At 40.4% G+C, this 26956-nt stretch overlaps 1 protein-coding gene across 1 annotated transcript in view; it reads left to right on the forward strand.

Annotated features, from left to right (window-relative positions):
* The window catches only part of LOC109043243 (uncharacterized), a 76013-nt gene that overhangs the window by 45779 nt on the left and 3278 nt on the right, over positions 1-26956 (forward strand). Inside the window, exons 8-11 of the mRNA XM_072302580.1 lie at positions 18107-18199; positions 22115-22262; positions 23662-23795; positions 24978-25127. Coding sequence (XP_072158681.1) covers positions 18107-18199; positions 22115-22262; positions 23662-23795; positions 24978-25127 — 525 coding nt within the window. The remainder of the gene's footprint in view (positions 1-18106; positions 18200-22114; positions 22263-23661; positions 23796-24977; positions 25128-26956) is intronic.

A 26956-nucleotide genomic window follows, 5' to 3' on the forward strand; every position in this document is an offset into this window, starting at 1 on the left:
TAGATAGATAGATAGATAGATAGATAGATAGATAGATAGATAGATAGATAGATGGATGGATAAGATACTTGATTTCTTCCAATGGGGGATTTACAAAGGGGGGAGGTCTTATATTTAGGTACATGCTACAGTAAAATATAGGTAGACACGCTTTAAAACAATTGCAACAGGCGAAGAAGCGATAGAGGCCTTTTGATTAGTAAAAAACTGATAAATAAAAGTGAGCCGTAATTTTTGTAGAGACTTGAAATGCATCATCAACTGAATGCAAAATAAAAATGAGTCTCTCATTTTTCATTGGGTTTTATTCCAGTCGCTCAGTCGCGTATGTTGAGATAAGAATCCTAGAGTCTCTTTTGTTATAAATAGTTGAGGTCGTTTTGGAATGAAATGAGTTAAAATTTAGCAATTCAGGATTGAATTTTGGATTTAGGCCCTTTAGGCCCTTTGAGGCACGGCTTAAAATTTTTTTCCTATCAGGAGGTCATTTAGAGACTACAAAGAAACTTTTTAAGGATAGACCAACTTGAATTTTGCAAAACTCAAAAATAAGATACACCCCAGGGGGTGGGCAGATGGTATTCCATGTTCAATTCGAGGGGGGTCCGGGCCCCCATGCACCCCCTTCGTACGCCTATGTTGTTGCATCAAGACGTTCCCGCTAACAGTGCACATAATGGCTACCTTATAAATAAGCTTGAGAGCCTTCAATTTTGCATTTCTGCTACACGCACTATCATCAAGCACCAACAGTTGTATCAAGCTGTAAGCGTGCTCAAAGCTTGTGATAGGTGTTAATGTGTTGGGAGCGACGCCCATTAAATCAGTGCTATCAGAGGTACGATCACTTTTCAGATCAAACGGTCGGCATTGAATTGTTTTTTTAATTGTTATTACTTAAACAATGTCACCTGCCAACAAATAATTTCATTACATTTAAGAATAAAAGTATTAGAAATACAGCAGAGTAGTATTTCTTTTCTTTACTGTTGATATTATTGTTGATTATGACAACCCAACACAAAAATGTAAGTATAGGGAGAGGGGTTACAAGGTGATGAGGGAGGGGGTGGGGTGGCGAAAGTAGCTAATTTACATAGGTAGAAGATTATACAATATTTCAAAGTAGAGGTCTGACCTGAGGGAGGATAACTCCCATTGTTTTATTATTTTTAACCTTCTTATTTCTGAGGAGTTATCAAGAAGGGCTATAGGCTGTTGCCTCACTATTAGGGTGGCGGTGTGTAGCCTGTAGCCGTTCCTCATATCCTGACGAGAGTTTGCAAATAAAGTCAGGCTCAATGTCTTGGTCCCGGTAGATATCTCTGTTTCTCTCATCAAGTGTCTCTGTCTTCTCAAGTGACATAGCAAATACGACGCAGCTGTATGTTTCGGAGAGTTTGTATTATTTTTATATTTGTTGGGGCAGCTGTGCCCCAGATTTGGCGTCTGTAAGCCAATATAGGTCGAATGAGTTGCTTATATATCAACAGTTTATTGCTTAGGGATAGCGTAGAGTGTTTACCTAATAGCCAGTACAATCTGTTGGTCGTCCCATTAAATGCATTCGTGACTCACGCGCGGAAAATATCGCACCTCTTAAAATATTCAACCGCAATCTAACAGCCATAAGGCCGTGGCTCCGTAGTGACCATCACAGTGTTTTTCCGCGATTCTAAGATGCAGTTTGCTATTCTGTTAGTTGTCCTCACCTTGTTTGTGAGTATAGATTCGTGGACTGTGATATGCTACGAGAAACCGAACTACACGGGCGCCCGCCAGCGGCTTACTGGCAGGGATGGCGCTCCGTACAACGACTGTCAGCACCTGACAGACTCAAAAGTGGCTGGCAGAGTTTCCTCCATTCAAGTTATCGATTCAGGCATGGGCAACCCACAGGACCTCAAAGAACTTGTCGCGTACAGTCAAACGGGATGTACTGGGAGAGTGCTCGGATTCGGGGTTGGCCTCCTGTGGCTCAGTAAAGAGTATAACGACAAAATAAGGTCCATTCGGATGGAGAAACCCGGATCAAGATAATTTTTTGGCGTGAGTGTACCTTGATGGACTGTCGGGAAATCCCTGATTAAAGACCCTTTGAGAGCAGGTTTCCCTTTATTCTAGTGTCCTAGCTGTGTTAAAACATTGTGATGAAATGGAATGTAATAAAAAAAAAATAGAGAAGAAACGTACCTTGTGTTTGATTTTTGAATGATCGAAGAATAAAACAAAACATTTTTTGATATGGACGTATTTCTGCCAAACGGAACTATGTGCATTGAGCCATGAGCCCTGAGACCCATAAGGATATATGCGTAATAGGGCTCACGTCATAGTGCACATAGTTCCGATGTGCAGAAATACGTCCATAAAAGCGAAATTCCCTAAGGAGGGAGCAATCAATAATTATTCTTGACATAGAATATAAGAAGTCTCAAACATACTGTCACGTTAAGTGATTATAGAAATCTTTGAAAAAAATTGATCGGAAACTTCTAATTTTGTTAGTTTTTTCATTTTGATCAGGACTCATATTAATAATTTTTCGAAAATTTCTCTTCTCTCCTGATCTCTCGGTTATTATTATTTTCGTTCGTAAATCGGTTTAATCACAGGACACCAGCCAGAAATAGTGCTCAAATAAGCAACCTAGAAAGTAAGAAACCTAGCATAGGTGTGATCAAAGACCTGACTATGGGAAACTTTCCCGAAGTGGACATCGTCTAAAAGAAAAACAAAAAACCAAGAGATCAGGAGAAAAGGAAACATCTTACTTTGAAATCAAAGAAAAAAACAATGTTGTAATTTATTCCTGCTTTAAGGGTTTTAGAATTATCTCAAGGCAGTCACTAACTTAAAGGCTGCGCAACTGTCCTCACTGAGTACAAACCATTTCAGCTGATTGTTTTGAAGGCGTTCTGTATTCGTGTCCAATAACTCAACGGTTTCCGGTTTCGCCATTCGGTAAAGCTTGGCTGTCTTGAAAAAAACTGATAATTTTCGGACAAAGGTCTGCTTGTCACTTAATCAGTTCTTCTCAGAGTAAATGGCCTTAGGTACCAAAAACCAACCACGGCGCAGTGTGTGTAGATTTATTGAACGTATTGATACTAAAAGAAACTATGTTTACAAATACATTAAATTAATAAGAACTATGTGCACCGGATTTCCACGCTTTATAGTATTCATTGATTTATTCATCTGTGCATAGTTTTTTTGGGCATTGATGCAGATTCTTGATGCAGATTTTTCCTATATATCATATTCTAGAAAGATTCTCAAAAGAAGACTCCAAGCCGTCTTATTTCTATCGATATCAAAACAGAATCACGAGAAAAAGAACCCATTAAATACGTACTACCTTTGCTTTAGACTTATTGTTGCTATTGAGGCCTGGGAGAAAATTATTATATGAATTATTAGAAATAAGACTGAATGGATTGAAATTCAAAAACTTTCTTTAATTGTGATAATTAATTTAAAATCCTGCCGCAGTTATTTACAATAAGAACATCTCTCTTCCATAGGTAAAAGAAGAAGGGAAGATCAGAGAGGATTGCAGATATAATTCAAAAGCAAATAATCTGACACATTTTCTTCGTAAAGAGCTCAACTTCTCTACCCCTCTACGCCCTTTTCAAAAAAAAAACCTAAATATTCTTCCTTTTGTCTTCTACTAATAATCCCAAATAACTTGACTTCGTTGCCTTTGTTTAATACCTACTCCCCCATACAAATTATCCTTCAATTCCTAACACGTCCCGGGAATTTCTACAAACGCTCGTTCGCAGGGCAGCAGAGTTAAAAACAAAATATTAATTATCCCTAAAGATTCCGTCTAGGAAGTGTATTTAGTAAGCATCTAGACCGTGCTGCCAGCTCGTGATATGGTTTGTTTTTGTTTCTTGACCTGGAATTTGCACGTTGAAATAGGCAAAATAGGCGCTATTAGTGGCGACGTCATCACAGGGATTTTCCATTATATCGAATTGGATCCAAACAATAACATTGACATAACCTCTTTCAATGCTACCAATGCGAAAAAATCAAAGACATAAAGACGGAGCACTAAAAGCAAAAAATGAAGCTTTTAGAGCTTCTTTTCAATCACCTCTACTATTGGCTAGAGGATTGGCGGCGAAATCGGGACAAGTTTGAATTCAAATGTAGGGCGGGAACTAATAAATAAAATTGCGGAAACAAAGTATTTTAGGTTGATTTTTGCCCAAATTCAGGTACACACTCATATTTTATTAACTTTAGGTTAGTTTCGGTCCGTCGTCGACCGACTGATTTCATTTGGGAGTAACGTAGATCTAGAACTGTAACGGCCTGTTTGAACCTGCAGAACCACCATAAGCAGAAGAAAAACTAACTTTATCTGAGATTACTGCCTGTTACCGAGCAAAAGTAGGTGTAATATATTAGGACGCAGACCGAACTTTCTTAATATAATCGTTTTAAGCATTTAAAACACGTTTCGAAGAAGAAATAAGGAAAAATCAAGAGGACAAGTTCAAATCAAATTTCCGTTTGCCGCCATGGATTCCCGCGCTCATTTACACACTCACACAAGCGCGCAGCGCCGAACCTAGCTTCACTTTTTCCCCGTGCTTTTAGATACGAGCGCTCCGTCTTTATGTCTTTGGAAAAAATCAATAAATATAGCGCTTTTCTGTGACGTGGCACTATAATAGCGTCTTTTACCTACATGGAAATGCAATTGTTCGGGGTTCGTCACCAATTAACAAATCTTTTAAGGCCATCGAAGATCTTCAAGCATTTCGAAAGACCCCTCATGATATTTCATTTTCACAGATGTAAACGAAATTACACGATGAAGTAACAATGTGTGTATGTTGCATTTACTTAATTTCAATTTCATCGGATCTTACACAGACTTTAAGTGCACCCTCGATCAGTGGCGTGGCGTGCTTTGCGATATATCGATTGATCGGCCATTTAAACCTATGGTAAAGGATCGATAAACAGGGTGTTCGCAGCGAACACCTTAATAATCGATTTTTACCATGGGTTTAAATGGCATAACAATCGATATATCGCAATTCACGCCACGCCACTGCCTCGAATCACGAAGTAATCTGGGAGAGAGGAGTTGATTGTTAAAGCTGTGTCAGTTGGCGGGTAAGACAATCAAGAGCTTTTCGCACCTGATGTAACGTTGATGCAGCATCATACCTAGGAACTAGTTTTGTAAGCTTCTCTGACCACTTGCTCGTGAGCTCTGTCGTAATGAAACATGCGGAACAGTTTAGGCAGTGCTCCACTGCGTCACAGACCTAGATTTTCCATATTGGTATGGGCAAAAGTGAACAACGAGGAGTTACACTTGCAAACACTTTCGCGAATCAGCATTACTTTACGTGACTAGAGCTCACGATTAAAATGGGTGATTCAGTGCCTAATTTAAACCATTGACCAATGAGAGGGCAGGAAAAACGTAATAGAGTATACTTTGATGGGGAAAGTATAGAGACTGCGCCCTACTACGGCCTTTAGGGCCAGCAAAAAGGCAATGACTTTCGATGGAAGGTTATTGGCAGCCCGAATTTATAACAATAAAATACAGTAAATACACAACAAATGAGATTACAAGGCTGTAAACAGAGTAAATAAACACAAACAGGACGTTTCGGGATAATTAAATATCCATCCTCCACTGCTGAAGCTGAAATTCAAAAATAAAAAAATAAAATTAGCATGCGCAACTGACCGAGGTAGGAATTTTTGCACTGATTTCTATCTCGGTCAGTTGCATGCTCTTTTTCTTCTTTTAATTTTTGAATTTTAACTTTTGTTCCTGTTGAGAAGGGGCATGTAATTGGCCCGAAACGTCCTAGTTTTGTTTGATCACTCTGTTTTTAGGCATGTAAACCAACTTGTAGTGTATTTCTTGCATTTTATTGTTATTTATTGGCAGCATTTGGTGATTATTCATTTCTGCGCTTGTTGCCTACCTTGCCACATGAGTCACACGTTGAACTTGGTTTTTCAAATGGAATGGACTGAAATGGTCTCTTTTAAATAATATACGATTACTTAAGGTTAAATCTTACTAGGCTAAAGTTCAGAGCAACAATGATATAATTGGGTGGTACCGCACAATTTGAGGATGTCGGTCCGTGCCTGGATACTTTTAATACCGAGGATTATGACTACAAACCGTTTGCAGATGATGGACCATGTACCTCGGCTACGTTTTATTTGCTCCGAGATAAAATTCAACACGTATCGAAACAAACTTTTCACTCGTGTTAATTAAATTCCTCTACTATGCGCGTGGTATTTGAATTTGATTGTCAATATCAGCAACCTGTGATAATATTGAACTAGGTTTATATCAAAAGGAACTATCTTCATTGTGATTTGGGCCCCAAGACCCATTGGTACACATGCATGACAGGACCCACGTCAAAATTGAGATAGTTCTAATGGATGAAATATGTCTTATTTTACTTTTTACCTGAAAAATTCCCGCCTTTTTCCACCCTCCATTGGAAAGATTGACCAGAATAAGTCGTGACCATATTGAACAGAGAGAAATCGAGTCACGTTTTGGAAGAAATTAGTTTTTAGCTTAATTAATCGTGCAATTCCACGAGTCAAAAATTTAAAAAGGAAAAAAATTACTATAAATTTAAATCGCTAGGTCACACTTTGTCTATATCTTGCGGGCCGATTATTGAAATTAATAGACGAAGCTATAGACAAAGAAGACATAAAGAATATGGAGGTATCTTATTGGTGGAAGAGGATGGTTGCAATGGACAAAGGAGGTAGGTAATAGACTAACTAACGCCAACCCACGAGAGACCCCATAATTAGTCCATCATTTTCTCTCCATAGCCTATAAGAACCACCCGTCTCTACCAATAGGATCTCTCCATACTCCCTATGACTTCTTTGTCTATCGCTTTGTCTATCAAGTGGAGAAGTAAAGCTTCAATCTTGATCTGACTTGATTTTTCCCTGTTAAACTCGGCCCAATTGTTCGCATACGCAATAAATATTTACCAAAGAATCAAACTCATGAAGCAGTGGAAAAAACCGGAAAGCTGCTCATGTAAAAAGATCAGACGGCGCAAATAAAAAACAATAAAAAGAGGAAGGTGAAAGGTTCTGAGGAAGAGAGGTCAACGTCTGTACCCTTGACTGGTGCGCGTTGACCAATGAGATGTACACACTGCATGACGACCCGGGATTCGAACCTGAGGCGTCTTGATTAGAAAATTTTATCAGCTCGAACTGCCATTGATCGAAATATATATTCGCTCTGCACATGGATAAGGACTGATAGAATATTTGGGGGCATTTATCGCATTTGACATGAAGTGCACACATAATGTTTACAAGGTTCACAACGTATGTACCTCTAAGGAAAGTAATAATTAGTAAGAGTGATTTCTCGCACGTCGTCCCAAGAATCCTCATTTATCAAGAAAGCTCATTTATAAATTCACTTCCTGTACGTTATTCGAAATATTCGGGTTAGGTCGGTTGCCTTTGCCAGAAAATCGTCTTCTGAGTGTAAAATTTTCGCTGTGAAGTCTTTCGTAAAAGAAATGATGGTGCTGTTAAAATGCCCCCAATTCACCCCAACCCCTCGACCAAACCCTTGGTATCCCTCGAACCAATAGGATTTTTTTCATCTTCTTTTTTTTAAACTGACCTTTCAGTAAAGTAGCGAGAGAAGTAGCTAAGAAGCAAATCAAAACCTCATCCGAAGATTTTTTAAAGCCTTTTCTTCCTCTACCGTGGTACCGAGCGATTTTTTTGACCCAGAGACAAGAGACCCTCACTTATATCTTGGTAATGGTGGAAGCTTTCACGTTCAGAACTTTAACATTCTACTTTTGACTTACCTACTAGTTGGATGGTAAACAACGTGTTGGGAGTTTTGTCTCGCAAACAAACCGAAGTTTGGGAAACTTGTTTGGCTCTTGACGTCATCCGAAGCTCATCATCCACCTTGTTGGTAGGTCAGCTGCCGAAGAAAGGGTGATGACTGTTGCCCCTTTGTAATTTTCCATGAGGAAAAGTTGTATCCTCGAATGTAAAAGCTTCCACCAGTCGCCAAGAGGCTACTGGAGGGTCTCTTGTCTCTGCCCTCATCCGACTCAAAAACGCACCAAGGCGAGGATAATTCTGGCCTGCCAATCCCCCCCCCCCCCCTAAAAATGTTGATCCTGCTCCTAACTAAACTTTTGCCTCACTCCTCACCAGATTACATTTCTAGATTGACAGTGCAGGGTCTTGGAATATATATTGGCTCTGGGAGTTTGCATGGTCCGTTGATAGAAGCCAACAATCATCGATCTGAAACTATGAACACCTTTGTAGCGAGGCGAGAAAACCATAGCAGTATAGCGCCAGCCGGTGACGCTGATTGTGTCTTGTGAAGTGTGAGGCAGGCCAGTGCCACCCGCATCTTGGCCTTGACTCACAGGCAGCGATCAGCGATCTCGATTAGCTGATTGTGAGACTGATCTTGGTCCCGGGTCCCCGGTCCATTGTCCTGATTGTCCCGATCCGATCGGTGCGACCGCGGCGCAATAGCAAATCGATTCTTGTGAAAGAGTCGCAACGGTTTTGAGAATTCGAGCGATACCGATGTACTCGGTTGGCATTCGCCATAAAATATGGCATGCTCTAATTTAGAGCCGCGATCTTACAATATCAATAACAAAGGTCGTCTTTGTTGGTGCTCGGTTGAGCAAAAGAGAAAGTAACGGACTCTGACGCATTATATTAGAGGGGGGGTTGGAGGTAGGGGACTTATGACACTAGAAGCTGTGCACATTGCAAACACACGCACACTCGAACAAACAAACACAGCCGCGGCCACCGCGCACACTTTGACAACATTATGTCACCTGTCCGATCGGAGAACATGCCGTGATGCAACGTGCCCGTCCAACCTATAATAGTGCAATTAGTAACAGTTTACAGGTTCACTAGTTCACCCATGCAATTTATGGGGAGGGACACCCCCCGCCCCCCCGCCGCCGCCCTGTCTTCAACGCCTGCAGAACCTGTTCGGGGTCCGTCATCAAAATTTTAATCCTCTCGCTCTGGGTCGGTGCTGGTGCTCGGTTGACCCAGAGACAAGAGACCCTCTACTCCGCCGTGATAACGAAGAGAGCAGTAAGTGCAAAAATGAAATTTTGAGAAAACGAGCTCAGAAGCTTCTGACTGGAAAATGTTATTGAACGAGGCCTCCGTTCCTTGTCAAATTGCCACTAATCGTCCGGAAGACTCCTGGAAATCGTTTGGATTATTAAAAATCGACTGATTCTATTTCAATTACATAAAAAGATTATTTTTCATTTTCATGCTAGGTTATTGTTAGGCAAGACAGCCGTGAGTCCTATCTTCTGCATGCTTTCGTGGTTGCGTTTTGGACACACAACAAACGCATTTTCAGGTTAGAAATTGGCAGAAGAGGGCGGCATTTTACTTGAAAGCACTGTTTTCATTGGCTCTCTGGAGGAATATTGTCACTTACTGCTGTATTTCCTAAGACTACCTCATTTTTTCAGTAGCGTGGCGTGCTTTGCGCTATATTGATTGATTTGCCATTTAGACCTATGGAAAAAGATTGATATACAGGGTGCTCGCAACGAACACCTTAATAATCGATTCTTCACCATACCTTCAAATGGTGAAATATCGATAATTGATCATTCACGCCACGCCACTGCATTTTTTGCGCACTCACGGCTTTCTTGCAAAGCTTTCTGCTTCCCGTTTTGATACAATTAAGATGAATTTTGCTGTCTTCGCAATTTCAGTGATTTCATCGAAAATAGTTTATACGAATATTGAAGGAAACTCGATTTCGGTTTGACATTGACTGCTCTCTTCGCTATCACGACAGCACTGACATCTTGGCAATGGTGGAAGCTTTTATTTTCGGGACTTCAACATTCAACTGTTGACCTACCTGCTAGGCGGATGGTTAAAAAAAGGTTGGGAGTTTCGTATCGCTAACAAACCGAAGTTTGGGGAACCTGTTTGGTTCATGACTTCGCCCGAAGCTACCTAGTAGGCTACCTAGAGGCTACCTAAAGGCTACCTACCGATCTACCTAGTGGGTAAGATGACAGTTGATCGCTTATAACTATCCATAAGGAGGTGTTTAATCCCCGAAATTAAAAGCTTCCACCTGTCACCAAAAGGCCAGTGGAGGGTCCTTTGTTTCTGGGTCGACCAGAGATGAAAGTCAAGAGACTTGAACGCACTACTGGATGACTGTGGAGCTTTTGGGTGGTTCTTTTTATTCATGCCCCGATTTTGCTTTAATGGTGCAAATGAAAATCGGTTTACTCAATTTTGGGCCTTTAAAAATGACACCATATATATTTAGGAAAAAAATCCAGTTCGATTGTTTAAATCTTACAACGCACAGACGCGGGAAAAATGACGATGTATTTCCGAATTCATTCGACCCATTCACATTTAGACTACACTTTGCAATAAAGAACTACTTTTGGCGCAATTTAGAATTAACATATGTGTCATTGAATTTCCCATGCGATTAGGTGCTTTTATAGATTCGTCGGAAATTTCAGCTCCAAATTGCAAAATGTGATCCATTCAAATATCTTCAGAAGATCAGCAACACGGAGAGCAAACTTTCTTACACGAACCGGAGCTCTTAGATTTGCAAAAATAATATGGTTTGTCTAACGCGTAGATATCGGGCGTAGGAATGACGCCCGACGAAAAGATCGCCTTTCGTAAAGCACAGCGAATGACGTCATCCATCGCGGTTGTGAAAACCATGTTTTTTTCCAACGCGGATTCATGAATCAGTGATAAAACCTTTTGCACTGGTTACTTGACATGAAAAATACGGATGACTCCAAGGTGGACAATTGGACATCATGGTTTCCACATCAGCGATGGATGACGTCATTCGCCGAGTTTTTCGATTGGCGATATTCCCGTTAAAATTGTGGATGTCCCAATTATTCTGAGCGGTCGCACGGATTTTAATATTTTTTACTAATTTATAAACGTTAACCACTAAAACACAAATCTACGAGTGACGAAAGTCTATTCACGTTGCTTGAATAAGTCGTTCTTTCCGGGACGAAGAAACGTAACTCCATTCCAGGGTTGCAAAATTGACTCAAACCATGACCTAAACCAATTCATTTTTTTCGAAAAAAAAAGCCTGAGCAATTTTTGTCGAAATTTTGTTTGATAATGACATGAGATCAGAAGAAAAATCGGTGAAATTTTCAGATAGATATGCCGAGGATTCTCCCTGTGAATTCGAAACTTGCAAGTGGAAATTTGGCAACATTGAAACGTGGTTACGTTCTTTCGTGAGGAGAACAACGAAGTAATGCCTGACTCAAAAACATTTCGTCTACGGTTGGGTGTTCAATGATCTGTTTCCGCGTTTTTAAACACGCGCTATGTTGAGATTTTCCGCAAATCGCCGGTTTGACTCAATGTGCACCGAATCTGCGCAATTAGTATTGGTTCTGCATCAATTAATTATTGCAGACCATTTCATATCCTCCTTTGGTCGCCGAGCGTAGGCGTAGAGTAAGCATCAGTGTTGTCGTTTTTCGCGTGCAATTTGCGTTCTCTCCATTCATTTGCCTTCGAAAATCTGCATTTCTTCGACGAATATCGCGGCTCTGGTGGAAAATGCAATTTTACTCAGTGAAAAAGAGGGGCAGGGAAAGAAAGAATTATTTTGCAGCGTGTTCACGTCTTCTGGTAAGTGACATGATGCATGACACTGGTCAACCGTGGTTCGTTTCGTCTCAGTTCACGGTCCTTATTTCTTGACGACAATCGCAGGACTCCGACGGAAAACGCTGCTGCCATTTTCCGAAGAAAATGCAAATTTTGATGCTTCGCCCACCTTCGTTTTCTTGCGGGCGATCGGGTTCATTTGCTGCCCTTACTTGCACTATTTTTTCAGATGCCGGCAATTAGGTTTGTCGCGAGAGAACGCTCTGAGAAAATCGTAGCATTTGACATACTGAATGTGATACATGTACAATTTTCGAAATACAAATTTAATGGGCGAATTTTATTTAGAGGTTTGGTACTACTTTTGCGCCCGAGCCTCCGAGCTGCCATTTTATTTGAGTTCGGAGCTTCTGATTCTGTGACTAACGAATCGCATGTGGTTGAATCGCGGTGTGGCATGAATGTGGTTTGATAATTTTAATTTCCGCCACCGCGCTAACCGCACTGCGTTTGGCACAATGCGTGAAGTATTCCTACAGTCTTGTAGGCGCTACGCGTTTCACGCCGACCGCTGCGGACCGCACTGTTTTTCACGCAATGCGGGAAGTATTCATTCAGTCTTGTAGGCACTATGAGTTTCACGCCAACCGCTGCTGACCGCACTACGTTTGACGCAATGCGTGAAGTATTCGTGAAGTCCCGTGGGCGCTAATATGTGTTTCCTGCTGACTGGCGCGGCGCGCCGAGGCCTCTTTTTCATCTCAAGTCCTCGTCATCATTGCTCTTTGCGCCGCGCCGCACCAATCCAAATTGCGTGTTTGGTTTGTCTCTCAACTAGACTAATGAAAGGCGCTGTCTCTTGCATCACCGAAAGACGAACAAATTAAAAATTACTATACTTTAACTCTCAGGAAATGAGAGATTTTGTCGCCTTTTCTCGTTTTTAATTTTTTTCTGAATACGGTTTTTTTTTTTTTTTTTTTTTTTTTTTTTTTTTTTTTTTTGACACCTACATTTGAAAAATTGCAGAATTTGCCGCCCCGTAAATTTGCCGCCATGGGCCGCAGCCCATGTGGCCACGCCCTAAATCCGGCCCTAATCTTGTTTGTTTATTCACGGCCGTAAGAGCATTATGAAGCCTAAAAACTCGTTGACCAATCAAAAAGCTGCACAGTTTTCCTGTAGTAAAAAGATACGAATGACCATACTCTGTCTATAAAGGTCCTCTAGTACACGGGAGGGGCCACCTGCTCACCACTCACCAGCCTTCCAGGACCTCCAGATTCCAGGTTCACTCAAGGTTAGAGGATCCTCATGAAAGGTTTGCTGGTGAACCAATCCAAACTCGATCCTGCGACACGCACACGCGCACGCGCAGATGTCCACGTTTTCGGTTCGTTCGGCAACCGTGCGTCTTAAGGCTCGCGCGTACGGTGACGCATGTTTGCACCGAATAATGAGATATTTACGGCCCAGGATCTTGACCCATTACCTTGGATTCCCACCGCGACGCATGCGCGCGGTGCAGACACCACGTCACACGGTTCTTCGGGTCTTTTCATCGAACCCCACCTCCCCCTCCTCTCCCCCAAATCCCCCATCCATTGTCATTGCAGCAAACCGATTATTAGTTTTGGAAAAACTCAGCCAACGGCGGTGGGTTTTCCACGTTCAACGCGCCTGGTGATTATTATTTTAAGCTCAATGTCCCGTCTGTTTACTTTGCGCTCTGTGACCTCCCAGCGCTCTTATTCTTTGTCCACTTCAAGGAGAAACGATTTATCGCAGACACAGGGACGTCCATGGGTGTCTGGCGACGTGAGAATATGTGTTTGAACTTCCATGTTAGGTCGATATGTTATTTGCTCTCGGCAATACTCCTCGCGGGCCGATTATTGAAATCTATAGACAAAGCTGTGGACAAAGAAGACATAAGGAGTATACTGACGTGCAAAGTGAAGCATCTAGACCCGTGACTTCAATCACGGGCTTTCGGCTAGTTTCGAATAATCACCTGATATGAATATTCAGATTTTTAGGGGGCAAATTTTAGGGGCCACGTTGGCGCAGAGCCTTCATTTTTTAGGCGGCATGGCCAATTTTTTAGGCGCATTTGGCGCGTTGGTGCCTGTGAGTTTCGAACACTGGCTATGTTGCTTACGTGCAAATACAGTACGAATATAGAGCAGGAGAAAGGAGCGCTTTGATGACGGCGCAAAGATACAACTATTCGCACATGATGGATGTCCGCGTTGCATGTGCAAAATTGAAGGCGCAATGGCGCGAGGCTTAATATCTCGCAATGCTCCGCTTTATGCTACCAAATAGGTGTCGCTCGAATTCGGGAGAGTTAAAAAAAAGAAGACACAACTGCATCTCTCCTATCTTCGGTTGTGTTGATACTCAATTTTTTTCTAGTTTTCTGAATTTAATGTCGGAGTCATTTTCCATGATGAAGTTGATTTGCCCGAAAATTCTGGACCCCTCTACACTTCGGGGGAGCCCCCACACCCCCTGGGCGAAATACCATTTTACAATCCCTTATCCGGCTGAGGGTACACGCCCTCCGATGTGAGCCAGTCCGGCCCTGGACGGAAAAATAAATGAAGATGACTAATTTTTCACGATTAAAGATTAAATTCACAAATCCGGCGCACGCGAAATTATCAGGGATAGTTCTCACCACATTAATTGAATATGGTGAAATTTTCACCGACCGCAACCTTCATGGGCGACCAAGATGAATCTCATCCGTGCAACAAACTCTAAGCTCCAACTGTCATAACTCCTCACCAATATCCCCCTCAGATACGGTGTGCGGTTTGCACGGTTGTGTTTCATTACAAATCCTATTTCGACTTATGCGCATTTGGGCTGTACTTTGCAGTGAGAAATTACTTGAGGCACGATGCAAGCTGCTTGGATTGTGCAGTTTCTTTAAAGTAAAATAAAAAGCTGAACATTTAGTTAGTATCTACTCTCATGGGGGAAAATTTTATTTCAATGATAAAGGTACCTGGGAAATTTCATTCATATAAACATGTTCTGTTATCTTACTTCAGACAATTTTCTACGATCTAAGTAACATTGAGGCGTTAATAGTCCCGTATTCCACAACAAAGCCCATCAGGTGCTAACGGACACCTAAAGGAACAAAAATAAACCAAATTAAATGTTTGAAATAAACGAGTTGAGAGGGGTTCATAAGCTTCCTTTTCTCCAGTCAAAATTCAATAGTCGAAAAGAAATATCTTGAATATTGAAATGAAAATTTCAACTTTTTCTCTAGGTTTGATCTTAATGTGACTCGGTTTTTCTTTGTTAAACTCGGTGTGTTCAATTTTTTAGGTCCCTTTTTAAAATCAGTACATGCCTCTTTTCAGCATCAATGAGTCCAATTAGACTAAATTTTGCAATCAAAAACTACTATCTATGGCCCATATTAGAAACAACATGTGCAAATGGAATCCCCATGCAGGTAGGCGCACTTTTATGGATGGGTCAGAAATTGCAGTTTCTTCTTGCACACCGGAAAAAATAGGATGGTCGTCAGAACCAGCGGCTTGTTAAAAATGCGCCGGCTACCGTGCGGTAGTTACGATACCAACTGCGGTAGAGGACACAACTAACCCGGTAGTGTTTAACCAGCCGCTGGTTGTGATGACACTCTCATTTTTTTCGCGCAAAATGAAGTCCAATTTAAGCAGCTTTGTTCCTACACACACTAGAAATAGCCGTGATTCATGTTTTTCTCATTTTACCACGTCGCTCTTACTTTTGTGGGGAATTCTGCGAACAAGCAATGACACTTCACCTCGAGCCAGCTAGCACGCTTCGCGTGGAAACTGATGCTGTCCGATCAAGTCTAAACCGCCGGCTGCGATGTCAAAGTTAAGATACGCTTTTACAGGCAGCCGGCGACGTGACATTCAGTGGCGTGGCGCGAATGATCGATTATCGATATTTCCCCATTTGAATCCGTGGTAAAGAATCGATTATTAAGGTTTTCGCTGCGAACACCCTATTAATCGATCCTTTTCCATAGGTTTAAATGGCAGATCAATCGATGTATCGCAAAATATGCCACGCCACTGGTGAAATCGACCGCGCGAAGTCAACCGCGGACAGACGCAACCAAGCACAACGATTTTGTAGGCGCCTTATACTGCCGTGCTAGGGAAGAACGCCGTATGAGCCTCCGAACGTTGTCAAGTTTCCTTCGATAAAAACCGAATTAACGGGAAAAATTTTGAATATTTTTTTACAAAATTTTCAGACAATGGAGATGTTGCATTTGTGAGGAATTTGCGATTCGACAGTTGATTATTTTGTAAAAGTTCGTGAGAAACACGATGGTGCCACTGGTTTTCTCTGAAATCAATTCCTAAGCTCAAATAAGCTCTCAAGTTGAGGCCAAAATAGAGGGAATTCCCCACGCTATCCTGAGAGTCCGCCTCTACATCAAGACAAACTCTCCATGCAAAGATAGGGAGCAAATACATTGACAGGGCTGCCACTTTATTTGGGGACTCTAAAACTGAAAACACGGCATCACTGCCAATGTATTTGCTCCCTATCGTTGCATGCAGAGTTCGTCTTGGTGTAGAGGTGGACTCTCAGGATAGCGTGGGATATCCCCTCCATTTTGGCCTCAACTTGAGAGATGTTTTTGAGCTTGGGAGTTGATTTCAGAGAAAACCAATGGCACCATCGTGTTTCTCGAGAACTTTTACCTAAAGAATCAACAGTCAAATCGCAAACTCCTCACATGCACATGCAACATCTCCATTGTGTACACAATTCAATCCAAAATATCTGAAAATTTCAAGGAAAAACACGCATAAATGTCATCAAAAATACATGTTTCATCGAGGGAAATCTGGCAACTCTCGAATTTTCATACGACGTTCTGCCGTAGCGCGGCAGTATACCGCAGACGTTATTGACGCGAGTCACCTTATCAGCGGCAACAGAAAGCTTTAAAGTCATCGCGTTGCTCGGTTGCACCAACTTCGCGTCGCGGGATGCCTGTGGAACCGTAGCTTTACTTTCTCCTGGTATCGCAATCGCAATCCTCGTACTTGCCGGAGCCGTAACGCAGGGAGTCGCGGCCATTGCGGAAACGGCGTATCAGATTTTGAGTTCCTGGCTCCCGGGGCAGCTCGATCTCGTCGCGCTACGCAAGAACCCACCCTAAGTCCGCTGAAAATCCTAAGTAGATACGAGGTTTTTCTAAGATCACCTGCGGCCGGCATTTAGGCCAGAGTTTAAATTGCAGGCGAGATGAAAAAGAATAACTATATTTTGAGGCGAGCGATGGAGCCTGTGCAATTTCATACTTTCCAGAGCTCTTTTGAAGATTTAGATGCGCGCTTTTGACAGCGTTACTGACGGCGTTATTACCGTGACGTGTCTGACCCGACCTGGACGACCCGTCGCTATTCTCATTTTGCACGCACCGTTATGGCCTCCGTATTCTGCCGTGCTAAGGAAAAACGCCGTATGAGCCTTCAGGCGTTGCCAAATTCCCTTTAATAAATCAGGAATTTTCGGAGAAATTTGTAAACGTTTTTCCTCTGATTTTTCAGATAATTTTGTCCGCAATTTCACCTAAATTTCCATGAAAAGTAAATAACTGAAAGAAGTTCTAAAGTTTTTAATTTGCGGCTTTAAACATAAATTAAGAGAATATGATGACGCGCCATTTTCGACTAGAAGTCGGAATTCAACCACTTCCTCTGTCTATTATGCACATGGGAGCTGCCTGTTCTTTATCAGTTTTGCTTAAGCAGGAATGATGAATGTCTTGTTTCGGCTGCCAGTGAGGCGTCTGATAAAATGTTAATTAAAGGTCTTTAAGTTTATTTTGTGAACGCAGCTACATAGTTGCGATCATTTCTGATACTAGGCGTAGGCCAGGGATGTTTGGTAGAATAACGCTCCGGGAGGGGCGGGGCCGTACATGATTATATGTTTTTTTCTTCTTTTTTTCCGAATTGAATGTAATCTTTCAAACCTGAAGTTTACTTTCAGGGTAAATGATTATTGGAAATCTGCCTCCTGTGGTGACAGAGTGACCTTGTGTTTCGTGTGAAAATAGGCCTTGGCGCCAGTAATTTGCAGTCTAGTCAGATATCATGCATTAAAACAGACAGTGGAAAAAAGAGGAAATTAAAACATCAAAGAAACCAGAAGTCAAATTACGTCGGTAATTTCTTTGATCTGTGCCGTACTTAATCATATCTTAAACTGCGAAAGTTTAAAAAAGCTGTCAATGTGAAAATTTCTTTTCAGATAACAAATATTTCGACCAAATGAAAATTTTATCATCAGATAAAATAAATCATCTTATTTTTTTTTTTTGTTTCAGCTGAATATGTTCATCCTTGTCACAAAGCAGATCCTAATATCAACTCATGTATTAAAGAGACTTTCAACCATTTGCGACCCTACTTGATCTCAGGTAAATTTTATCTCTTATCACTTCAATGGTTTTTAAGATAGATTTGTAAATTAAACCGAGACATTAAAAAAAATGTGAGAAAAAATATCATACTGCACGGCACTGCTCTCACGTTTCAATACACATTTCTTTTCTCACTAAAAGCAAAGCTTCAAAGTTCAGCAAAAAAAGCATTGCTGCAAAATTTTCGCGAAAAGTATCCATAAAACTTCAAAATGTAAAAAATTGGAAACGTAATCTTTCTGGGCTTTTATCAAGCCCAGTAAAGGTGGTCGATTTTTCTTCATGATTAGAATTGCTAATAAAGGAGAGCCTATGAGATTGTATAAATATGCAAGACTTGTGTGTTTGAATACGACAACTATTTTTTTTTTTTTTAAAAAAAGATTAAAGAGACATTGACCAGCTAGTTTTTCAATGTTTTCAGCCATTAGCAAAATAGGGCATCGGCTAGAAGGAAATGAACCGCTCCAATAGTATACATTAGCGTTTGCAGTGTCTGTATTGTGAGACCTACATCTAAAAAACAAAATTAATACCAAAATCAGCCCAGGATATAGATACATTTATCATTCGCAATTGTCCATGGAGAAAGCTTTTTGAAGCGAATACATTGGGGGTACAGCACATCCACCTCAATGTTTCTTATGAGCTGGTTGAGTTGCACATCAGTCTCATTCGCTTTTTCCGTCGAACAAAAATAAATTTAAGTCCTCATGGCAAAATTTTATTTAAGGTTTCGTTAAAAACTTTTACTGCTCTCTTTTAGTTTACTAGAATGAACTTGTTAATACCCGAAAATTGTCTTCTCCTATCTAAACATACATAACCAGACGGTTAACATTGATCGTATAAAAATGAAAATGAACAAAAATAATTTGAGAAAAAATCAAACAAATTTCATTTTTTGTACACGCCAAGATAGGGTTATGCGCTCCCCGGTTAATTATTTTAATCCACTAAAAGGAATCTTATAAAAAATGTGATGAGTATGTGACCAGTAAAAATGAACTTTGGGACGTTACTGTCAGCTAAATTTGAAGCCACCTGAATTTGGCCATGCCACAAAAGATTACCTATTTTGGCGTGAAGGGCTATCGTTTGTTTATTTGCCACCTCCACTCAGGAAATACCTTACATAATAGGATGATTTAGCTTCAATGACCCACATTTTATTGAACCTATCGTAGCTCTTATTTGGTATAATGAATGAGTCTTTGATATGCGCCTTCCTATGTCTTATCTCCGAATTCATGTTATCTTTTTCTTCGTCACCGAATAGGTTAAAGTTTGCCTCGAAAGCTCATTCAAAATTTCGAGGTTCAAAACGTAACACCCCTGCAACTGAACAACATCTCGTTCAACTGATATTTTTCTTGAATGGTTTAATCTGACTGAACTACGTCACCGGATAGATTAACGACTTCTATTCATAAATTGTGCTCCGTCACTTTAGCAGAAATATATTAACCACTGCTATAAGTTCTTCTGCGCTACTACTGATTGGAAACTCTTTCATTTCTTCCGAGAAAAAATTGAAATACCCGAAAAATTGACTCTTGTTCTAATTTAGGTGCATGGTTTGAACTATAGGTGGAGGGAGGGTCCAGTCTCTCTATCACAGGCCGCTTATTGAATGTTTTAAGCAGCCCAACGAGACATCGAAATGCGATATATTGTATCGTAAGTATAGGGCTATATTTTGTCTTGTAGTGCTGACATAGTTTCAGAAATCGGCCCGCGAAGTGTTTTTGGTCCTCTCAGAAACGTTAGAGATTTTTCGGAATAACTGATGCATTTTTTTCGTCTCACAATCAGCACAGTAAAGCATCGATTACTATCCGTGCTTCGCAGTTACCCGTTTATTCGGTTATTCAGCGCGGCTCCTCCACCACGAAAACGAGACATTTCCAGACATGACACGACGGTTACCGGTGTTTTGGGCAAAAATTGAAAAAAATAGGCGAATTTTCACGAGTGGATTTGGTCGATTTTTTTCAGCTAGATCGGCAGGGTTTCACACTGAAGGAGAAAAACGCTCCGACACAGTCAAAAACTAAACTCAGCTGCACCATGAAGTTTGGCCAACGTTTGCATCCATCCAATTTTCAACCCACCTCGAGAGGTTGGTCGAAAATTTTGGATGAGGACGTCATTGCTGCCAGCATGAAAACCTAGATGTTGTGAGCACACGGGCGGCGCGGCGGCGCCCGGAAGAAATTTCGTTTTGTTGTAACGGAGGTTGGCAGTAAGTTCAAAACTTCGACCGAATCCACTCGTGAAAATTTGTCTCATGAGTGGTTTCTTTATTGTTCAATGTTGTGCTTTTGGGTAATAAACAGAGCTTGAAATGACATTTGTTCAGTATTTTAATGGCAGTCTCGATCAGGGCCAGATTTTTCTACTTGTCGCCCATGGGCCGCCTGTATTTTGCCGCCCCCTTCTCATTCGTTTTGAAACATCAATAAAAACCATCAAGTGAATGTGCCAGCGGGGGAGGGGTGCATAAGACGCGTTTACTCGTGTTGAACACATTTTTTGGGAAAGCCCTGTCAACACTACTAGCAAAAGGTCACGAAACTTTGCGCGAAAGTCAAGTTCCGTAAACCTATCTCTAATGGACAAGGCCTTCCATTCATAAGAAATGAACGAAAAAATTATGAAAGAACAACACAAAATTTGGTTTAATGATTTTAACTTCCGCCGCCGCGCCGCGCCGACCGCACCGTGTTTGGCGCAATGCGTGAAGTATTCACGCAGTCTTGTAGGCGCTATGCGTTTCACGCTGACCGCATTGTGTTTGACGCAATGCATGAAGTATTCATGCATTCTTGTAGGCGCTATCCGTTTCACGCTGACCACAATAACCGCACTGTGTTTGATGCAATGCGTGAAGTATTCGTGCAGTCTTGTAGGCGCTAATATGTGTTACATGCCGATTGCCGCGCCGAGGGCTTCTCCTTTTCATCTCAAGTCCTCGTCATCCTTTGTCCCTAAGTCGCGCCGTTCCAGGCCAAATTGTGTGTTTGGTTTCTCTGCCCTCTCGGAAAACTGCCCAGTAACGCGGTGCATTTAAATAGGGATCATGTAATTTGTGCGTTAAAGATTTAGACATTTTTAGTGTGGGGAACGAGGTTTTTGTGAGATTTCATCGACAGAGTTAGCACTCACTTGGCTGTAGCTCTTGTTGGCAACTGACCTATTTTGTCGTATGCCTCTGGGTATTTTCCAACTTTCAATGAAACTTTCTTGAGATCACTAAGACTATCTTTTATCAGAGACAACTTTCAAATGAAGTTGTGAAAGCTGAATGAGATTTACGTCTATCGTAACAAATAGGAAGTTTCATTTGATGATCTATTTATTCACTCGAGAGCGATTGGTAATTTTCTTTTGGTTTTGTTTTTCTTTTTTCGTGAATTTTCGTGTCGTTCATTTTTTGAGTATTTCGACGAAAAACATATATTCGTTGATAACTTTTAGCAAAAAGTTCTTTTGTGAAGTTCTCAAACGTTACATTGCAATTAAGTCTCTAAGACTCTAAAATCTTCAATGGTGAGTCTGTACAGGGTGTCTGTGCAAGTGTGAGAATATTTCTACCAAATCATCCAAGAAAGTAATTTCTGCAGATAAATTTCCAAGCACGAGATACCCCAGTAGCAAGGCGTGCTTCGCTATATATCGATTTATCTGCCATTTAACCTATGGAAAAGGATCGATAAACAGAGTATTCGCAGCGGAAACCTTAATAATCGATTCTTTACCATAGCTTCAAATCGGGAAATATCGATAATCGATCACTTACGCGTCGCCACTGTGGAAAGCTCACACCGCGCGTGATCTCCATAATGTCGCATCATGTACAATTCAAAGCATTTGTTTCCATTTGTTTGATAATATTCATTTTATGTGCAGGGATCCAAGAAATCAAGGTCCCATCAATCGAACCCATGATCATCCAACGCATGGCCATGGAAAATGGGCACGGGCCAGTGAGGGTCAGAGCTTTCTTCAACAACATGACCATATTGGGGGCAAGTAACTACACGGTGCTCTCCGTCAAGTGAGTTCAAAAGCTTCTTCAACCTCTGAGAATAGTCTAAGTCCATCAGGCATATTACAGGTACACGTCTGTCCGTTGCAGCAACACTTTGCATATACTTAAAAAAAGGAATATGAAACATTTGACTTAGTTCATGGACCTGCAAATATGAATTCAATGTATAAAAGTCGTGTGTTTGTACAACAAACGACTTAAAGTAGTAACGTAGTCGTGAGCCGAGATACTGAAAGAAGTATTCGCCTTAGATAAACTCCGGCCTTGCGTCACTGACAGGCAATATTTGCCCCTGTTATTCGGGTGTTACAACTTACAAGTCCTGTATTCCTGTGCAGACGTTATAAACAAGAAGGGAAGCGCCTGCAATTGTGGAATATGCAACACGCGTATTCGTGGGACACGAATCATTGAATCAGAGCTTCGCCATCAACTCAGTCTAGCCTTTGTAAAGCGGGAGCAACTTGAACCTTTGCACATGCAACACACACATCCAAGAAACTGAAAGTTTGTCATAATAGCAAAATTAGAAGAAAAAAAGTGCAAACTCATGATTAAAAGTACTGAGATACATTTTAAAGAAAGTAATTGTTAAATTTCTTTGCGTAACCTGTAAGTTGTTTCGATACGTTTAAATTTCGTTTAAAAATATCGCGAGGTGTTCGTAAAAAATCGGTCAGTGGGTGACATTCGTCGGTTATTGTGTGGGATCTTTAAAAAATTAACCACTTCAGAGTAATTTCCAGACTTTTGTCCGGACTTTTTCTATTGTCTGTATCGAATAGCGATGTTCAATCAGTCCTGGATGTAGAGAACTAATGTCTGGGCAGATCATTCGATGTTTTGCTAATCTGTAAGCTCCAACCATCAGAATAAGATTCTTTGATTTATGCATCTAACCCATTGTTACAATTTACAAGTTGTTGTTTAGGGAGAGTTCAGTGATATAAAAATTTAGAAAAATAGATTTATAAGTATGCAAAAACAAAATTGGAAGTTTTCAGTCGGCAATCACATAACTGGGTTTGCAATGTCGCAGACTTCCTGTCATATTTTGTTTTTTAAACGGAAAACTACTCAACGGCAATTCTTTAAAGCTGCCGTGATTTTTTGTCTCTATGCGAAGAAAATTCTGCAAAAGTTTTAAGGAATGATGTCAATTTGTTCTCCTTTAAAAAAATAACATAGAGGCTGAGATTTTCAGACACCGCAAACGAGATATGTGATTGCGGACTTACGCCGTCGATATACAATTCATACGCAAAATAGTTCCGTCCTTTCAAATTTGAAAAACATGGGAAACGTTTTCATTTCGCAGGAAAGACCTAGCGAGAATTTTATGAGAGTGGAAGTTATGTCTATGGATTGAACATCACTGCTTGGTCATTTGTTTCTCGAATTTCAGGAGCGACTTGACGAAATGGCGCATCGATTTTGGTCTCTTCATCCCTTACATAGAAGTCACAGGCAATTATGACGTGAACGGGAACGTTTTGCTGTTTCCAGTGAGGAGTCGTGGTGAATTCTGGGCCGCTTTCAGTGAGTAAAATCTATTTATTTTCCTATTTTAAACCTCGTCTTTCGATGTAAAATAATGTTGGTTTTAAAGAGAGAGATTTTGCTTTGCATTGATTGGCTCGTGGCGCATGAAAAAGTCCGTTCACGTACCTGGAGGCTCAGTTCGCTGCACCGTACATCGACCAATAAAATTATTGGTTCGCATGACCGTGTTTTTTTTCTCTCTCTCTCTCTCTGCACGGGTAAAAAAACTTCCATTGTACGAACCAAACAATTCAATAGGCGCTTATTCAGTTTAGAAAACGCTGCCTTCAGTCGAGTAAACCGACCGCTTCAGCTGAGAGAGCTGTAACTTCTATTACAATGAAAAAAAAAAACAATTTAAAAAGCGGGTAACAAGGCTAAAATTTCACATACACAAAACCAAAACGTTTCGGCTGAAAATTCAGCCATCCTCAGTTGGATAAATCAAAATAAAAATGGTTAAAAATCTAAAATAGTACCTGATAAGTACCTTTCAATTGGGAATGTTGTTATTATGACCAATTGAATGTTGTTATTATTGGTCATAATAACAACATTCCCAATTGAAAGGTACTTATCAGGTACTATTTTAGATTTTTAACCATTTTTATTTTGATTTATCCAACTGAGGATGGCTGAATTTTCAGCCGAAACGTTTTGGTTTTGTGTATGTGAAATTTTAGCCTTGTTACCCGTTTTTTAAATTGTTGTTTTTTTTTTATTGTATAACTTCTATTACTACACTGCCGTGCTAAGGAAGAATGCCGTATGAGCCTTCAGACGTTGCAAAATTTCCTTCGATAAAACACAAATTTCCAGGTAAACTTATGAAGATTTTTCTTCCAATTTTTCAGAGAATTTTGTTCACGTTTTCTCCCAAAGTTCCTGAAAATATCAAGGATAAATATTCATAGCGTTCTTCAAAAATAAACATTTTATGGGAGGAAATTTGGCAACTCTCGAATGTTCTTACGACCTTCTTCCTCAGCATGGCAGTACACCTAATATTTCTCCATTATGCTCTCATATCAAAACTTTTTCGCCATTACCTACAATCAGAGAATATTTGATTTCCGGATAAAAACTTCTCTCTGTGTGATAAGGGAGATACAACCTGAGCTGTTAGAAGATTTTGCTTGATATAATGTAGAATAACATCGATTTTTTGTTTTGTTTCAGGCAATGTAACGGCTCTGGCAAAACTTTATGGACAGGAGGTTTACAAGGAAAACGTCACGTTCATGAAAACGGATCGACTTGGCGTCAATTTCAAACTTTCAAAGTCAAATTTTAGAATCAAAGACTTCCTGAACGGGAATAATGTGATAGGTAATACATCTTATTAGCTTGTAGGACTGCTGAGTTTTGTAAAAAGCTGTCTTAAATTAATATGTGTATTTTACGAAGTTCGTTCAGAAAGTAAATATTTACCTTCTTTTTATCTCTTGAAGTATGAGACGGTTAGAGAAATTCGATAAAAAATAACATCGTAAATCTACTACTTTCAGCTTTTTAACTTATTGCCATAAATCTCTTGGGCTAGAGGACCTTTAAAAAAGTGGGTTTTTGAAAGCTCTTCCGTACTGCGCGAGTCCAAAATTTCACGATGTGCGATCAAAATTAGGGTCACTGCATCGATTGCTTATCGCAAGTCAGTGACTTATTGATGGTTGAGCGTCATGCAAAATATAGCACAACACATTTTATTGCTAAAAAAACATGCGAAACTGATCGTCTTCACTATTAACATATTTATTTTTTTCGTTGTCTTTTGCTTGGCGGATAGATTGTTTCTTTTTCAATACATCCCGTTCGTTAGCGCTTTGAAAATCCATCAAAGATGTATCGTTTCGAGAAATATCCCTAGCCTATACAATATCTTGAATTTCAATGTTACTGAATTTGATGAGTTATATCCACCTTTCTTTGTGAAATAACAAATAACATGTACAATTAACACACCGTAATAAAAAAAGCGATAGCTTCACGATTGGACCAAATAAAAAAAAATGGTTCATAAATTTCCGCCGATATAATATATGTATTTATTTTTGGGGAAAGCAATGAATATTTTTTCTTAAAATTTTCAGATAATTAAGTCTGGTCGCGAATAAAAAGCTCTGAAAAATTCGAAGGAAAATATCCACAGGTTTCTCCGAAAGTCATATTATATCCAAAGAAATTTGACAACGTGGAAGCCGTATACGGCGTTCTTCCCTAGAACGGCAGTGTTGCTGACTTGTAATTGGACCGTGTTTCGTACAGAGGAACTAGGTCATATCAGCGTTCGTCAAATTTAACTGGACAATTCAATTTTTTACAAGAAAACGTTTGTGCGGATTCCCTTAAAAATGTTGAGGAATTTACTTTGTACTATGCAGTAAATTTACCTATTTTTTAAAAAACGAAATTTTAAATTACATAAAAATTTGAACGATCGTTTCCATGTGAAAAATTAAATTGCTCAATTAAATTGGGCAATACCTCATGTGGCTTGGTTCCTTCCTACTTAACACGATCCATTGGAGATGTTGCATGTGTGAGGAATTTGCGATTTGACTGTTAATTCTTCTGTAAAAGTTCGCGAGAAACACGATGGTGCCACTGATTTTCTCTGAAATCAACTCCCAAGCTCAAAAAAAGCTCTCAAATTGAGGCCAAAATGGAGGGGATATCCCACGCTATCCTGAGAGTCCCCCTCTACATCAAGTCAAACTCTTCATGCAAAGATAGGGAGCAAATACATTGACAGGGCTGCCACTTTATTTGGGTACTCCACAACTGAAAACACGGCAACCCTGCAAGTGTATTTGCTTCCTATCTTTGCATGGAGAGTTTGTCTTGATGTAGAGGTGGACTCTCAGGATAGCGTGGGATATCCCCTCCATTTTGGCCTCAACTTGAGAGCTTTTCTTGAGCTTGGAAGTTGATTTCAGAGAAAACCAGTGCACCATCGTGTTTCTCACGAACTTTTACATAAGAATCAACAGTCAAATCGCAAATTCCTCACACATGCAACATCTCCATTGTCCACGAGGAGCTGTAGTGTGTCTCTGAAAGCAAGAGTTTTCACCTGACACCGAAGCCAAGCGATTAAAGGGAAGAAATCTCCTCGTCTCTGTAATGTTCTGCGTTGAAAATTATTTCTTGTGAAATTG

Source organism: Bemisia tabaci, chromosome 7 (genome assembly GCF_918797505.1).
Source record: "Bemisia tabaci chromosome 7, PGI_BMITA_v3".
NCBI lineage: Eukaryota > Metazoa > Arthropoda > Insecta > Hemiptera > Aleyrodidae > Bemisia > Bemisia tabaci.